General features: G+C 36.2%; 1 protein-coding gene across 1 annotated transcript in view; it reads left to right on the top strand.

The window, feature by feature from the left end:
• Positions 1-2,344: 2,344 nt before the first annotated feature.
• Positions 2,345-18,707, top strand: part of DNAH3_2 (Dynein heavy chain 3, axonemal) — a gene marked incomplete at both ends in the record, with an annotated part of 112,211 nt that continues 95,848 nt past the window's right edge. Inside the window, 8 exons of the mRNA XM_051219062.1 lie at positions 2,345-2,353; positions 2,429-2,585; positions 2,634-2,725; positions 3,304-3,482; positions 7,059-7,194; positions 10,186-10,311; positions 10,998-11,332; positions 12,170-12,494. Of these exons, the coding sequence (XP_051069830.1) occupies positions 2,345-2,353; positions 2,429-2,585; positions 2,634-2,725; positions 3,304-3,482; positions 7,059-7,194; positions 10,186-10,311; positions 10,998-11,332; positions 12,170-12,494 (1,359 nt within the window). The remainder of the gene's footprint in view (positions 2,354-2,428; positions 2,586-2,633; positions 2,726-3,303; positions 3,483-7,058; positions 7,195-10,185; positions 10,312-10,997; positions 11,333-12,169; positions 12,495-18,707) is intronic.

Below are 18,707 nucleotides of genomic sequence, written 5' to 3'. Positions count from 1 at the left end.
GACTTTATACACGAAACAATTTGTGCAAGGCTTTTCACGATGATTAGACTGAATCACTGAAAATGTAGACGAAGTCACTCAGTAGAACGGCGATTAATATAGCATAAACATTGTTCACTAAAAGTTACCCCTTTATATCACTAAGTGATTAATTCATAGTACAGACCATTTATGCAAAATTTAAGACAACAGTTGTATCCATATCGTCCTATTGCTTGTACTTGAAAACAAGGAACCACCGCAAGATACACAGACTTACTGTAAAAACAATTAAAGTTAACAGAGTATAGTATGGGGAATTCAGTTGTTACACTGATCAAAGTTCATTCCTGTCATATAGAACAAAAATTCATACCTAGTTGATACAAAAAATGCTGACCTGAAATAATATTACATGGAAAATATAAACTCAACATCATACTAGCTAAAGTGATTCTGGGGATAGAACCAATGTCAAGTGCTACACTGGAAATAAATTAATGTTATTTTGAGTGAAATTTTACGTCGATAATAAAATAACGTCCAAATATAAATTAAAGAAAATTATGAGCTTGCTTACTTATTTTGACTTATCAAATATACGTATATATTAAAAAATGCTCTGTACCAACGAAGTAAACAAGTCTACCTTGATTCATCCCATGTAAGTTCTGATGTAGTGAGATTAGAAAGTAAACTGATCAATTATACAATAATCATCCTCGTTTTTCAGTGCTGACCAAAGGTTGTGGATTATATCCATTATACAACCGTTCATTTGAATGATAGGACATTTTGACACATTGTCAGATATGCTAACAGACTTCATTAATATAGAGCATGGCAGTGATGGATGTTTATCCTGGCTCGAATACCACGTTAACATGATGGGACAAAAATGGCAAAATAGGCCTGAGTAGTATGATAGCCATGATAAAAAATATGTTACGAAACACTGTAACTCACGATAGGATGAAAGAGGGTGAATACATCTGTATTGTAAATGATTCTGAACTATATCATCCATCGTTTTAAGCCACAGACGACGCTTATAATGCCAACTCCAACCGGGTAGTCTGGATCTACCAACATGACAGAACAATGGTTTACGACTGATACAATATTTTCAGCTCTGTATAGTTTGATGGAATCAGTCCTCAGTTTTGAACTAAAGGGTACAATAATGTGATCACAGTTGTGGATTGAGATCTACTAGCCTAATCAGTTGTACGAAATTATAAATTATAGATCACATTTTAATTCAAGCATTATTTTTCAAAATTTTCTTCACTAATATTTTTTGTACTTTCACACTTTTCACTACTTTATATCATTTAGTATTCTCAATAGCTCACCTACAGGTCTGAGACATAGAAAGGAGGTTAAAAGTCAGCGAGGTAAACTATGTAAATGCAGGATCATCTAGAACAAACTTTAACGCCTGAATGACATGAAGTTCAAATTTAGGGATTTTAACCAAAACTCCTTTACTTATCAGTAACGCTGATCATTTGTCTGTTAAATGAGAGGTATTGTTTGACGCCGGTAAAATCAAAATAATTTTTAAGATTAAACAATGAAATTAAGACGTCAAGATTATGCGCATATGACTTGTCCAACTATAAATAATTTCTCTGCATTAATAATTGTAGTTAATAAGCTTATAATTTTCAAAAATGGTGAAAATATAATTTATGAACGACCTTTGAGCGACGCTTGACTGATCTTGAAAGTGTCTACCTGCTTGCCAGAGCTAAATGAGAGTTATAAAAGAATTTAAAGAATAAGGATTATGATTCACAGATGATGGTTAGGTTTAGGAATTAGATTTCCGGTTTTTCATCACGAACTAACATTAGCTAAAATGCCACGATGCCATTTGGCTAAATGGGTGAGTGAATTTCGCGCCAAAATCAAAGACGTGTTATCCTAAATCTGATTGCTTAGCCCATAAATTATAGTATGCCTCAAAAGCTGATGGACAACCAACTTCGAGCAAACTAGAATATAATAGACATTTCGGTGATAAATTCAAAACTCAACAAACAATATAACGCACTGATATTTTGCATTATGCGTTATGCGTTACCTAGTCCTTTTAATTTTCAAAACACTATCCAGATTTATTGCTCGCTAAGTAGAAAATAACCCAGGTTGTGAAAGCAGTAAAGCCTATTCAGTTATGTGAATCAACAAGTATAAAAAACGTGAACTAGGGGACATATTATAGTTTGATAACAAGAATTCGGTCAGCATTAAGGACTTAACACCCTGACATGGGTTCGAATCCCTTATGGGATTAAATTCTTTCCAAGCCCTCATCAAGTACAAATTACGTGGATAAATACAACTCCTTTACAATTACATGACTGTTGTAAGTTCCACAACGATAATTTCATTTTAAAGGTTATTTATCTTTCATATATTTTTCATTGTTCGATCTGAATAGATTCAAACAGTCCAAAGTTGGTTGAATTCATCACCGATTCCAATGTATATAGAAACAACAATTCCAACTGATGTTTATGAAATATGTAAACAAAAATTAAAAGAAGCTGTAAAGCGTTATTTTGAAGTACCACAACAATATTTAACTAAAGTTATTGGTAAGTTTCTTCAACAATAATTTCAGTTGTTCTATCTTTATTTTATAGTTGAACCATATTCATTTATATATGATGGTAGAGAAGCTAAGAAGGTGGAAGAATTTCTAGGAAGTAACAAACCATTTAGGCAGTACTGTGAAGTATGTTAAATTATTATTATTATTATCTTTAAATGAGTTTGTATTACTTTGCAATACCTTAATAATACTGGGTTCTCAATTTACTGTGAAAATCAATACTATGATGTATATAGGTCCAACTGAAGAGATCTGAACAGAGACAAAATAATGAGTCTTTAATTTCATTACTATTTATTAATCGAAATATAATTGAAAGTAACTTATACTATAAGCACTGTTATCTAGTACATGATAGAGATTAGATCGACTGTATTTCGATGAAAGTAAACAGTTACAATATAATAAAAGCTGTTTGAAGTTTTCCTTAAGTCCTACAAGTTCATCGTCAATCAGTCGCTCAATAAGAACATTCTTGAGGCTGACGACGTACACATATGGGGCGTGTTAAGGCCAGAAACAATGATTGTAGTCAGCTGCTTCGTACTATTTATGGACTTCTGAAGTGTGATTTAAGACCATTTTTTATCTCCTATATTTTACGTTTAATTTAGTTAGATTTAGTAGATAATAGATGCATTAGAATACTAAGCATGATCATAGGAGATAACTTTATTTGCATCTTTCTATCTATCCTATAGTACATAAATAAATTGCATGATTTAGCAAGTGAAGTGATGAATTTACCAAATACCGAATATTTTGATTTAATACAACTTGATTGTGGAGATGTTAAAACTGGCCTATACAAAGAATGTCATCGATTGGCGAAATTATTGTTAGATCGAGTAGTTTCAGATTTCACACGAAATAATGACGAGTAAGTGAAATGTGTTCGAAATATCTGTCCATTGGTCAATTACTGATGTTGAATGTTTTATAGTGAATGACTATGTCATCTGCGTTGTAGCTTACTGACTGACTTAATTTTTTGGTTTTTTGTAGCTGACAACTATAAAATACTGGCACACGAAACACTACTGGGCAGTTTACTTTTTATAAAACAATAACATTGAAAGTATTTTCATTTGAAAGTGTATTTCTTGGTCAATTCATGAATAAAATACGGATCTAGAAGGATTAATCTTTATCAGTAGTAATAGTCCCTGGAGTAACTATGCGAATTACTTCTAAACAGAATACTGATCATTTCAGAAAGCTCAGTTACCTGTTTTGGAAATGAAATAAACATATCGAATTTTAGAAAAAGACTTATGTCTATAGTTTGTAACTATCAATGGAATCACTTGATATTACGTTTTTAATGGTATATCCCTTTAGCATGTTTGATTAATACCATTGTAAATTGTAACATATCGTTTTCTTAAAACTGGGTGTTAACTTCAGTCAATGTTAACTCCAGGGCTCAAGTGAAGCGATCTACGATACATTTTGTTCAACCTTAGATGTTTAATTTTAACGATAGATTTTCATATCTTTAAACCATAGTCACTGTTAGATCTATCGAAGCGTTCAAGTCGCCTGATTGAGATACGAGTAAAACCGAAGTTTCCAAAACAATGATTTGTCTACAATAACGGTTCTTTATTAAATAATACACAAAGTTTAGTTACAAACCTCAACTTGTGAGGTGTCTGGGGCGTTTAAACGCGTCCTTCAAGTATGAAAATAAAAAGGCTTCCTGTAACAGTAACATAAAGAATAATTATAACATACGATAGTACAAAAGACAGCTGATAGCTGTGTCTAAATTTGATAACAGTTTACGAACAACCGAAACCCGAACCAAGAGCAAAACAATATGGAAACTGTTGCGTTTAAACAAGTGCACGAAACTGTGGATAACCGCTGCAGTGATTATGGTACAGTAATTAAAATGATAAATACAATGATAAGTACAATAAACGTAACAAATATATGTGAATGTTTCACAATATTACACTACAACTTGCGTTACAACATAGGTATAAAAATTGTTGGGAATACAACTGCTTACTGTATGTAAATAAGTAGTACAAAACAATATACAAAAGTGAAAATTCCCATTTTGCCATTTGGTAAATAAAGAACGAACGAATTGAGCGAAGAAATTTCTTTTCAATTAGTTTTCATCATGGCTCTACACTAATATATATACGTTTTACAATAATAATATAATACTCATCGAGTGGATACGTTACGTAATAATTACATAATGACATTTAAATTAACATTGATTAATTGGAAGAAAGAGGATTATTAATATTCATAGTGATCAAGAAGTTGCTAAGTTGCGTAATATAAGAAACAAAGAAGGAACAGAATTTTAACGGATGGTCAATAGGATCGTAGTTACGTAAGAATCAAGAGATGAATGTTGAGAAGTTATTAAATTCAAAAGCAACAGAAATAAAAAAGTGGGAGAAGTATGAAAAATAGTTCTTTTGAAGGAAATCTTAAACTGATGGCCAGGGTAGAGAAAGTGGTTGTACGAATCTCTTTTGAATGCAAAGGTCAGGTTTGTGAACATGGATTGCGATGGCTTCCGGAATGTGCAAGAGGCGCACTCGTAAACCATGTGGCAAATTAGATGGGATATTGTAGATAACCTTAAAAGCTTTATTCAATTCGACTTGATGACCTGTGTCAACCAAGTGAGAGGTCATCAAGTCGAATTGAATAAAGCTTTTAAGGTTATCTACAATATCCCATCTAATTTGCCACATGGTTTACGAGTGCGCCTCTTGCACATTCCGGAAGCCATCGCAATCCATGTTCACAAACCTGACCTTTGCATTCAAAAGAGATTCGTACAACCACTTTCTCTGCCCTGGCCACCAGTTTAAGATTTCCTTCAAAAGAACTATTTTTCATAATTCTTCCACTGGTTTTTTTTTTTAACTTTTGTAATTTTGTTTCAATTGCTTTTGAACCTTATAACTTCTCAACATTCATCTCTTGATTTTTACGTAACTACTATCCTATTGACCATCCGTTATAATTCTGTTCCTTCTTTGTTTCTTATATTACGCAACGTAGCAACTTCTTGATCACTATGATTATTAAAAATCCTCTTTCTTCCAATTAATCAATGTTCATTTAAATGTCATTATGTAATTATTACGTAACATATCTACTCGATGAGTATTATATTATTATTGTAAAACGTATATATATTAGTGTAGAGCCATGATGAAAAACTAATTGAAAAGAAATATACAAAAGAGTGGAAAGGGAGCGAGTACGATCAATGTAAGATAAACTTAACAGTCACTAATTATTCGTGCAAATACTAGAAAATTTAAGTGATTAACATGAGAGAAAAAGTTGTTTTCGGTGATATAGAGAGATTGATGCTTTATGTTCTATTCAATGATGATAATGATTGTATCCATTTTTCCTTCTTATCAATTTTTTTTGTTTTTCTTTTTAACTGTAAATTATGTTTTGGTTTATTTTTAGTATTTGTGTTGGTTAAACTATTTCCACCTATCATAACACCATTTTAGTACTTGGATGTAATCATATTTTTAATGGTATTCAGTCAGAATTCTATGAACACTTACTTATTTACTTACGCCTGTTATCCCTCGTGGATGAGCATAGGCCGTCAACTAGGATTCTTCATCGAGCTCTGTCTTGTACAATGCTTTCCAGTTGTTTACAATCGCTGTTCATTCTTTTGATGTCTGCTTCTGACTCCCGATTCAATGTGTCCTTTGATCTTTCCCTTGTGCTTTTCCCTTCAGGATTCCAAGTTAACACTTGCCCCGTGATACGGTTTGATTATTTCCGCTTGTATGTCATATCCACCTTCAACGTCTCTTCCTAGTTTCCTTTTCATATGGAAGCTAGTTTGTTATCACCCACAGTAGACTGTTGCTGATGGTATCCGACCAACGGATAGTGAGTATCTTGCGTAGACAAGTGTTTAGAAATACCTGTACCTTTTTGACGATGGTTGTGGTAATTCTCCAAGTTTTATCTCCGTATATTAGAACTGTCTTGACGTTCAAATTGCTAATCCTTATGGCTGACAGTTGTTTTGAGTTCGATCTGTTCATCGACTTTGGGGATGCTGCTCTTACTTTGTCAATCCTTGTTTCATATGCATAAAATAATGTAGTATAATAAACCGTTCATTTCTTAACATGTATATTTTCAAGTTTTACATTAAGAATACAGATTGCGTAACGTTTAGATTTAAAAATAAACGTTTTTGATTTACTTAGCTGATACCACACTAAATGAATAATGAGATACTGATGATTGCATGATTGAGAATTCAGTGAAAACGATTGTAATGAAATTTTTGTTTAGAAATAGTCTTCACATCACAATCATTCAGAATTCCTAAATTCAATATATATATATATATATATATATATATATTGACGACATGAAACACATGATGTTCAAACTTATTAACACATCTTATCCCTTTTAAATAATGAAGAATCTGTGCAACATTCGAAGAAATCCGGGACCGCTGTCATACAATACCACAAAATAGTGAAGAATTAATTGATATGATTCAGTATATGGAAGAAGCTCGATGTCAGGGTATGATTCGTATGACAGAGAAGATTTCAGTGAGTGAACTCAGTATTTTAATGACTTTTTGATGAGATATGTTGCTCATTATTATAGAGATTGTTTGTTACTATGACCATATTTTTCGAATTTATTATTTGACCAAATTACTACCAAAATAATAAGTCATTTTTATTCTATTCCTTAGTTTTTCATCATTCATTCGATTTGACGAATCACTACGGGAACTAAATGAACCTTACATTTTCCTGATAATTTCTAAGAGGCGTAAAGAGAAGTCAGTTATTTTACACTAATTTTAGATCGATTAAGGATAACACAAAAACATAACGAATTCATGTCATTTCATGGGTTCTCCAACTTGCTTACAGCCTTCTTTGTATGGATCACTAATCTAGGTGATCGACGTGAATGATCGACGGTCTACTCGAGCTGAATAAGAATGGCGTAACCTTCCAGCTTACGCCGAGGTCACACCATACGGATTACCCTTTCGTCGTATCCAGGTACTGTGTCTACTTTGATGACTTTACAACACAAGCAACGTCATTACAGAAGTGTAATATTAAGAATAGGTACAAGAAATAAAGTACGACCAGTGTCGCATGCGCCTATCCATGGCGTGTAATTGACTGATGCGCGTTAGTTGTCCTTGAACATGACGAGAATTGGTAAACTGTTTTATATTCAGTGACCTGACTGCCAAGTGAGTTGGCTAAGGTTCAGTGATATTTCATAAGCCCTGCATTGGTACTGAAGAATAAAACAACAATTGAAATGACATGTATCTATTCGTGTAAGATCATTTGAAGACAAAATTAGAAAACAAAAATCGGTTAGATTAATAAGATTGGTCACTTAACTAAATAAGGACTTGACACACATGACATTGATCACCACCCAGTGATCAATCAATTGTGGTTAGATCTCAGTCCTACAGGAGGTCGGTCGCGACCCGGATAGCTCAGTGGTAACGTCTCTGATTGTGAAGCTGGGTGACACGGGATCGAATCCGCCAGGGAGCACCAGTTCCCTCAAGATTACAGGTACTCCTTGCTGACGAGTGCCAAGTAGCACGAAACCTGGGTCCAGGGTTTCCTGTTGACTACCTCCAACCACCATCTAATTTCAATATATGGTGCACGCAGTGTTGAGTCACCTAGACTGGTGGCCACATCGCAACATGGTCGATAGCATTCGATTTGCACTAAGTAGGGACTTGACACACATGACATTGATCACCATCCAGTGATCAGTCAATTGCCAATCTGAGAGTAGTTTACATACATTTTAGAAATTGTTAGCGTAAAAAAACCATTCACTTAACGGAAAGATGAATGAAATTGCAGTTAGCTAAATGAAGATTGAATAAAATCTTAGGAATAATGGCCATAGTAATAAGTGAAACAAATGCCATCAAAATAATAATTTATGGTCATGAATAATGTTTAAAAATCCTTTCCATTGGGCCTTCAACAATTAAAGATTAAATCTAGTGTTCGAAGTAGTATATTCAACCCTTCATACCATTATGCTCTTAAATCTTCTTTCAATAATAAAACAACAATCAATCATTTATTCTTCTTCCTCATCTACTGTATGTTTGCCAAATGATCAGTTAACTATTTCATCTAATGTAAAATTTCAAATTAAAGTCTTTTATTAGACTCCAGGTCGTTGCAATATATCTTAACACTGATTCGAATTTTTTTGAATATCGGTTAAAGACAACAAATTCGGATCTCCTTACGTATGTGAATATAGCATGAACAACACTTAATTCTCTGGACTTAAGTTAACTATGGATAGTTCTCAAGTCTTCTGTCCACACTGCGCTATTGACATACCGGAATACTTCTCTCTGAATTCTGACTGTGATAGCTTCAATGCCATGTTCCGCTATATACTACTCACAAGTAATCTTAACTGTAGTATTCACCGTATTACTACCTCATTCCTGTAAATCTTCTGTGTCTATTTTCAAGTGTCAATCCCGTGAGTACATGATGATATAAAAAAACTTGTAATTCTAGACTATGTAGCGTAAATAGTAACAATAAAAGATTGTATGTGTGTGTTGTATTTTGTGGTGTGTGCAAATGAAATGTCATGTAAAATTAATTAGTTAGCAACAGATTATAGTGTGAATGGAGGAATACAATTAAAAGAACTTGCATTCCTCAGAAAAACGTTGGGTAAAAACAGTTATTCAAGCCATAAAAGGATGTCGAAACAAAGAATCCGATAATTCCCTTTCAAAGAAATATGGTGAAATGAATCTAAAATTCAAAGTGACCAAAATTATGTTTTAAAAAATGGTCTGTCGACAACCATAAAAATAACGTTGTATGCGCAAAAAACTGCGACTAATTTGTTTTCTGTATCTATAAGGGTCGAGCTCTGATCCCATTTATAGGCAACTACCAGTTCACCCGCTCTGATGGAGCAAGGTACATAGGCCTTAGCCAGTACTTGCTTTCAACTAGTATACGAGATTATGTTCTAATATGGTTCCACAAACTTGGCAGGACAGCATTCAGGAGTCCGATTATTGAACATTGAATTGATCCTAATAACTCCATGAATTTATAAGTTTATTTTATGGATGTTTATACAGATCGTTCAAATCTAGCTAGATTTCGTCGTAGTCACCTTAAAACAACAAAAACTCTTGCCATCCATGTGTGTTGAAGCCATAACTTATCCTTATCTTCGCCATAGACTATTGTTATTATTTCATTTGATTTCTTATTTCAAAATATCCCCCTATCTAATTATATCTCATATCTCTATGATGTTATTCATTAGTGTAACAAAAGTATTTTAATTATATTACTCTATCTACACTATAATCTTGTTTCGTTATTATTTCCACTACACAATGTAGTATTATGAGTCTTTCTATTACATCATCATGTTTATTCACTGTGTATATAAAGACTATTAGTTTTACAATAGACTATTATATGTGTTAAATAATCATGAATATTCTTTTGAATAGTTTATTAAATTTCTTTTTTTTCTTTTAGTTGACTATGGAATATTTAAGTTATTTACTCGATGTATATTTCTTTAGTCCTGAGGAACTAGCCAAGAACAGCGCTGTATTAACATGGAAAACACGAATTATTCCTGAATTTGATGCAAATGACAAAGTAATTTTGATTATATAATGATATCCCGTATCATGTTATATAGTTTAAAGTCTATTAAGAAAATCGGTATGTGACCATTAGACCAAATGAATTCCCACTATGTTACACTTAATTTTATGTTGGAGGCAGGGATTAGAAAGTTAAGAGTGTATGTTTCTTGTTTATTAGCATTCATCGATAAAACATATCGGCGAGTATATAATTTATGGACGAACCAATCAGATTTAAGATAGCAGGTCTCGGATTTTGGTGCGAAATTCACTCATCCATTTGATGAAATAAAGTTTTGGTATTATAACTGATATCAGGTCGTGATGAAAACCGTAAATGTAATTCTTAACCTTAATTATCAACTGTAAATCATAATTGTAATTCCTCACGCTGGTTTATAGCCCTTATTTGGTCCTAGTTAATAGATGAACACTCTCAAGGTCTTTTTAGTACCGCTGAAAGGTTGTCCATAAATTATAGTCTCACCAACATATCTATCCAATTAAGGTGATTTATTTCCTATAAAGGGTTCCAAGTATTATCAATGAGTGCCATAATTTGAGGTGCTCTATTTGCTATTAATTACTCTTATGACTAAGACGTTTACAACCATTAATTACTAAAAACTAATCAATTGATGTAATTTAATTGCTTACTGACAAAAAAGAAATGAAGTTCTGCATAATTATTTTCAGTTACAAGAACGAATGCGTTCAGTTGGTGAAGCAGCTGTTGTAGCAAAACGTGAAAAATTAATGGCTGAATTAAATCGATTGAAAAATCGTGTTGATGAATTTAATGATTATGGTGAAGTAGATGCTGAAATGCAAAATCAATATGTTCAAGATGTTCGAGGAGTTTTAAAACGTCTTCAAGATGCAGAAAATGAAAAAATGTGGATTAATAAAGAAGAGGATTTATACAAACTTCCAATTAGTAATTATCCTGAAGTGGAAGAGATCCGAAATTCAGCAGAACCATTTCTCAAATTATTTACTACTGTAGTTAAGTATACTAAATCAGAAAGACGGTAAGTAATGTGTTTTGATATGTAAATGATTTGTTGTATATTTGAAATTTATTAAGTTAATATTTCATCATAACGTAATATTTATACAAGGAAACAGGTATGATCAACATAGAATCTGGAACTGATGCACGTTGACTCGTGTTGCCATTCCAAATTTACACAAAGAGATGAAAACAACAAAATGAACAGTAAATGAGATCTAAATAGAGTAATAGAAACGATCAACAGAGAAAATTGGACATTGAGAAACGGTTTAAGATAATCGAATGGAAAGGCTTGTAAAAAGCTATAATGAAGTTCAAGATCTAAGGGAACATGTAGAATGAATCCACGAGTGATTTCGATCTATGTAAATTAGTGTATCTAAATGGTGAAGGAGGCTATGAAGCTGGCTACAACTAATTAGGTTTCATCTGTCGACACGACTCAGACTATTAGTCCATGATTTCATCGACTGATTCTATATCTTCACTTAGCCACCCCTCATTTTCTCCCAATTCACTCCTGCATTAACGACCATGATTCTAGGAATTTACTACAATAAATTAAAAATTTATTTCGGAATGTCTGATTATCTACTATTACGTTATGAAGAGTAGACATTCACGAACCTGAATAAACGTATTGTTAGAGAATAGTAGACAGATTGTTTAGAAAACTGTAATTTCTCATGGTATTCCCAGTTGAAACTTTATTACTTTGGGGTATTATTTTTGTGGTTTTTATCTAAAATATTCATGACATCAACTTGATTTATGTTTGAAAATGGAATATTGTTGTAGAAATAACAGATAAGTACTTTATATTCAACAAACCTTTTCAATATTAAAAATCTAGTTGGCTTTATGGTGAATTTGATAAGTTAAACGCTGAAGCAATCGATGCTGAAGTAGAAGAATATTGGCGTGAATTATACAAACTCCAAAAATTTTTCACAGCGAAATATAAAAAAATGACTATGGAAGCAGATGAAAGAAATAAAGCACGAAAAAAGCGACGTCGTTTGGCAAGTATAGACACAGGTACAACAGCTCCAGATGTTGTGACAAAAGAAGATGTTACTACGATAGTTGAACAGGAAGACGATGAAATGGAAGAGGTTAAACCACCTGCAGCTTTAAATATAATTAAAGATGTTCAAAATGAAATGAAAAAATTTAAGGTGAAACTTCTTTTACTTAAAAATGATTTATTTTAAAATGGACACTTATTGAAACTTATCATTCATATATATTTGACATTTAAAGTTTATCACCCACAGACAACCAAATTCAGATTTTTGAAACATTAACAATTAACGTTTAAATATTTGTGAATTTATTAGTTAAATTCATGAGTCAATTGAAGCTAGATCACCATGGAAAACTTGGAAGCACCGGATGGCCGTCTCGTCATAGTATCAAACTCCATGATCCCGCCTCGCGGGATTCAAGCCCAGGATCTATCGGTCTCGCACGCGAGCGCTTAATCACTAGACCACTGAGCCTGTCAGCATTCAACGGTGTTAATGTCTAACTTCAACCAATCCACAAAATTGAGCGACACATCCACCATTGTCATCAGTGAGTTACTATTTCATAAATGACCCGGTTGAACTCTACTAGTCACTGCTTCTCACTAAAACTCCAAGATATACATCTTGAAGCCAGTCACTAGTGAGCATATGTTGCTTAGCATCAGATGTGGTTTTGTGGAGATTGTATTAATTTCAGTAGTTGAGATCATGAGTCAATGGGAGCTAGACCACCATAGAAAACCTGGAAGCACTGGACGGCCGTTTCGTCCCATTGTGGGACCCCTCATCAATGCCCGCCTACGACCCCGCCTCGTGGGATTCGAACCGAGGACCTATCATCGTGGTTGAGTACTTAACATTTAGAGAATAATTCTCACATGATATGTGTTAAGATAATGTCTAAGAAGAACAACCTCTTCAAATCTTGTAATCAGACCTTAAATACGTAATATTTTACTTTTTCAACTAACCCCTCATTCCATACAAATTTTGTTCCAGAACTATTGTAATGACTCAATTAATTGCACTTTAGAAATTCTGGATATCTGCATTAGAACTGTGATTTGTACTAAAGTTCATCACTGGTTTCTGTTATGCTTCGTTATTGCTTGAATGCGATTACTGATGCGTCTTACTCGAACGAACGAAGGATCAATGATTCAGCGACTCGATAGCCTATTCTGGTCCGTTGTCCCCAACTCTGCTAACTCGATCAAGAAGTCTGGGTAAGGTGTAGAAAGTGTATTCTACAGACAACAGCAGATAACAAGTCAGGCAGGCAGATCAGATCAAGCATACAAGTCAAGCGTATTTATACAAATATTTACAATCGATATTGTCATGGAAGATTTTTGAACATTAATCAACAATTGACTGCTATTTGAACATTTAATCGATAGTTCATCAATTGACCTATTTGTACATTTAATCGATAGTTCATCAATTGACCTATTTGCGCCTTTAATCGATAGTTCATGAATTGACCCCAATAAAAATATCTAACATTTAATCGATTCGATGATCGATAAGATAAAATTTAAAAATATGAGTTTGGGGATCTATCGTCCCCAACACTCCTCCCCCTTTAATAGCGGGCTTTCCTGGGGTCAACCTGCATCCTGACTGTTGCTCGCCGTTCTCGGATAGGCCACCGTCTGTGACGTGTTTCAGCTTGTTGTTGAGGTTTTTCTTTTGGTGGGTTTGCCGGTAAGTTGAATGTGTCTAGCAGGATGTCAAGAGGAATACTTGATTCTGTTGATGGGCAGTCTGGTGCTAACCGTTTGCGTAACTGATTCCGATGGCGTTGCCACCTGTCGCTGCCTACCTCTACTTCGTACATGACTCGACCAATTCTTCTGACCACTCGCGCTTCTGTCCATGGACTATGGGTCGGTCTGTAATCATGGGCAAACACAGGACATCCCACTTCGTACGTGGATCGCTTTTCAAACTTTATCCGTACAGGTGTAGGTGCATTACTTGGATGCATCAGGCTGTGGATCGTCTTCAGTCTTCTTCCCATTAGGATCTCTGCTGGGGACTTTCGCTCCGGCAACATCTCATTTGGTGTTGTTCGATACACGTATAAGAAATTTTGCAATGCGTCTGCTGGCGTCCCCTCCCCTTTTGTTTTAGCCAAGGCTCTTTTAAACGTATCCACAAACCTTTCTGCTTGCCCATTCGACTGCGGGTGGTATGGTGGCGAGCGTAAGTGCTTTATGGCTAGTCGTTGACAGAATGACTGGAATTGGCTTGAGGTGAACTGTGAACCGTTGTCAGATACAATAGCATCTGGTATACCATTTCGGGAGAAAATTTCTGTGAGGATCTGTATTGTTTTAGTTGTCGTTGGCGGTATGATAGGGTTGATTTCAGGCCATTTCGAAAGGGCGTCGACTACAACTAGATACATGGTTCCGTTAATCGGGCCTGCAAAGTCGACGTGTATTCTGGACCAAGGATGATCAGGTTGTGGCCATGAAACTGGTGGAACTTTGGCGTTCATTTTTGCCGCTTGCTGACACCGCATACATTTCCCAACCAATTCTGTTATATGTTGATCCATTAGCGGCCAATACGCATGACTCCTGGCTATGGATTTCATTCGTCTAACCCCGGATGACCAAGGTGGAACTGTTTCAGCACTTTTGCACGAAGGGATTCTGGCACAACCACTCTCTCTCCGAACATCAAGCAGTCGTTCACAATGCATAGAGAATCCCGCCGCTGATACAGCTGTTTTATATCACCATCAAACTTCTTAGTCGGCCAACCGTTGGTGACATAGCTCATAGTTCTCTTGATGATGGGGTCGCTCTTAGAAGCATTTTGTATGTCCACTGCAGATACCGGCAAAGTTCGTATTGCGGTCGTCAGATAACATTCGGCGTGGTCTTCCGCTAGCAGAGCTGCGATTACCGTGTTTTCCTCAGCCGCCAACTGGTCACTAATGAGCCGTGATAAGGCATCCGCCTGACCGAATTGTTGAGTGCGTCGGTACTGGATTTCGAAATCATACCCCAAGAGTGCTAAAGCCCATCTCTGAAGGCGATTTGCTGAATGAGCTGGAATGCCAGATTTCGACCCGAATATTGCGAGTAAAGGCTTGTGATCTGTGAGAAGCGTGAATCTCCGACCGTACAGGAACTTGTGGAAACGGCGCACAGCAAACACAAGTGCAAGCGCTTCTTTTTCTATCTGGCTGTATTTTTTTCTGCTGGGGTTAGTGTGCGGGCAGCATGCATAACGGCTTTTTCCGATGCATCCGGGAACTGATGGGAGATAACAGCGCCTAGGCCATAGGCGGAAGCGTCTGCAGCTACGATGATCGGCATGGCTGGATCGTAGTGTGTCAACAGCAATTCCGAACTAATAATGGACTTCAGTTTACAAAAGGCAGCGTCACACTGTTTAGTCCAGTTCCAAGAGCTGTTCTTCTGCAGTAAGCTATTCAGTGGGGCGCGAATATCATGCATCGATGGAACGAACGCTGAGTAATAGCTGACAAGTCCCAGGAAGGAACGTAGTGACGAGACATTAGTAGGAGTTGGCATCAGTTTGATAGCTCGGATATTCTCAGGATCCGGCCTGCGGCCGTCGGCATCGAAAATGAACCCCAAGTATTTTACCGACTGCAAATAAAACTGGCATTTCTCTAGGCGTAACCGGAAACCGTTGTCACTGATGCGTTGCAGTACCAATGTCGTGCGTTCTCGTAGCTGTTCTAATGTCGTTGCTACAATTAAAATGTCATCCAAATAAGCCGCGACTCCCGAGATACCTGATAGGATGGTATCCATTAGTTGCTGGAAAATAGATGGTGCAGTTTTGACTCCGAAAGGTAGACGGTTATACTGGAACAAACCACGATGAGTATTGATAGTTAACAGCTCTCTTGATGCCTCATCTACTTCCACTTGCAAATAAGCATCAGCTAGATCCAGCTTAGCGAAAAATCTTCCCCATTCAGCATGGTAAATAGGTCTGCGGGAACAGGCAGGGGATAATGATGTTGTTCTAGAGCTGCATTGAGACCTGTTGAAAAGTCAGCACATATACGTATCGTGCCGTTGGCCTTCTTAATAACCACAATAGGTGCTGCCCATACAGAGTAGGAAACGGGAGTGATAACTCCTTGTTGTTGAAGGCGGTTCAACTCTTCATCTACTGTTTGTAATGTTGCATAAGGGACAGGTCTCTTTGGGCGAAAAACAGGCTTAGCCCCAGTTTTCAATCGAAGTGTTGCTTTCATGGCAGAGCAGCGACCCAATCCAGGTTGGAAAATAGTCGAAAACTGCGTCATTAGGTTCCTCGTATAAGCTTCCAAGTCGTGTGGTTGTTGTCGTAGTTGGGGTTGTGATACCAGGTTGCATATGGTATTCAACGGGACATCAGCTAAATTTAAGTGGTCGAACCAATCTAACCCGAGCAAATTTAGGTCAGCTGGCGTTATGTAGCATACCCCAACAAATGCCAAATCACGGAAAGTGACTGTACATTCCATTTGTCCTAGCAGGTGAAGGTAGTTACCACACGCAGTACGAGGCTTTTGCGTTGTATGCTGCAAGTTTGGGCTGCCCATTTTGATCCAAGTCTTACGAGAAAGGATAGTGACATCTGATGCTGTATCTATTTGTAATTTAGATGAATGCCCATTAATGTTAACAGTAATAAATTTTCTCTGACTTGGTGATGAGCTTTGACACGAAGATACTAAGCTCAATGAATTGGTGCGGGATCTAGGAAGGGTCTTTTTGGTATTTCTGGATTGACTTGGAGTCTTCCTCGTCAGACAAAAACCATCCCTATGACCAATAACCTTACACTTCTTGCATCGATGTTGATTAAATGGGCAGTTTCGAACGTAGTGCCATGCACCACATTGCCACCAAGGAGCAGGAGGAGTTGCTTTAGTCTGTCGTCTAGAGCTGGAGTGAGATGGACTGGATGAAGCGGGGACGTGTTTGTTTTTGCGAGGTGTCTGTTGCACCGCTCGTACTTCAAATCGGCTAGATCCACCACTCTGGACCATAGGAGTGTCTCGTTGCAGATTGATGAGACGTTGATATTCATTAGCTATATCGTTCAGGGTGAGTTTTGGCTCTTGATCTAAACGACTTAATAGCCTTGTTCGTAAGTCACTGAACTTTTGGTGCTGTAGGCTGCAAATAAGTATCAGGGCCTTAAACTGATCTTCAGTCAAGGACTTTAACCGGAAGCGTTCGCATTCGCGGTTGACGACGCCCACATGCGTAAGAAAATCATCATCTTCGTTCATAGTTAGCTTCAAGCAACGATAACGAGTATTAAACAGTGACGAGTTATCGCCAAAATGTTGGCTTAATGTTTGAATTGTGTCTGCAAATGATCGGTCTCGTGGGTTCAACGGCAGGATCAGATTGCAATACTTGTCCAGCTCATTTGCACCCAGTTTACGAAGTAGCAGCCGCACTTTCCAAGCATCATCTTGATTGGCGAAATCAAATTTAAATAGATCTTCATATCGCCTGAACCACATATCAAAAGTAACATTAGAATCAGGATCGTAATGAAATTCAGCTATGCTATTTGCGATGCCATCTACTGATGGTGCCGTGGTTGAACTAGACGTGCTTGGCTGTAAGGGAGGCGTAACCTTGGTCTCCATTAACATTTGCATCAATTTTAGCTGCTGTTCAAGTAACAGTTCAAGTTTGGCAGGGTCCATAATTCAAAACCACCGTCGCCAATTTGTTATGCTTCGTTATTGCTTGAATGCGATTACTGATGCGTCTTACTCGAACGAACGAAGGATCAATGATTCAGCGACTCGATAGCCTATTCTGGTCCGTTGTCCCCAACTCTGCTAACTCGATCAAGAAGTCTGGGTAAGGTGTAGAAAGTGTATTCTACAGACAACAGCAGATAACAAGTCAGGCAGGCAGATCAGATCAAGCATACAAGTCAAGCGTATTTATACAAATATTTACAATCGATATTGTCATGGAAGATTTTGAACATTAATCAACAATTGACTGCTATTTGAACATTTAATCGATAGTTCATCAATTGACCTATTTGTACATTTAATCGATAGTTCATCAATTGACCTATTTGCGCCTTTAATCGATAGTTCATGAATTGACCCCAATAAAAATATCTAACATTTAATCGATTCGATGATCGATAAGATAAAATTTAAAAATATGAGTTTGGGGATCTATCGTCCCCAACAGTTTCTTAACTTATACAACACATTGATGTCAAGTAAATATCAGTATAAAAACATCATGTCGTAATTTTTTTGTAAGCCTTATAAGTATGGAGCAAACTAACGATACATAATTTTCAGCAGCGAACATTTTCGCCAGTACTTCTAAC

This window comes from Schistosoma haematobium, chromosome 3 (genome assembly GCF_000699445.3).
Source record: "Schistosoma haematobium chromosome 3, whole genome shotgun sequence".
NCBI lineage: Eukaryota > Metazoa > Platyhelminthes > Trematoda > Strigeidida > Schistosomatidae > Schistosoma > Schistosoma haematobium.
Note: the sequence above shows the minus strand (reverse complement) of the source record. Positions and strands in the feature narration are given on the sequence as shown.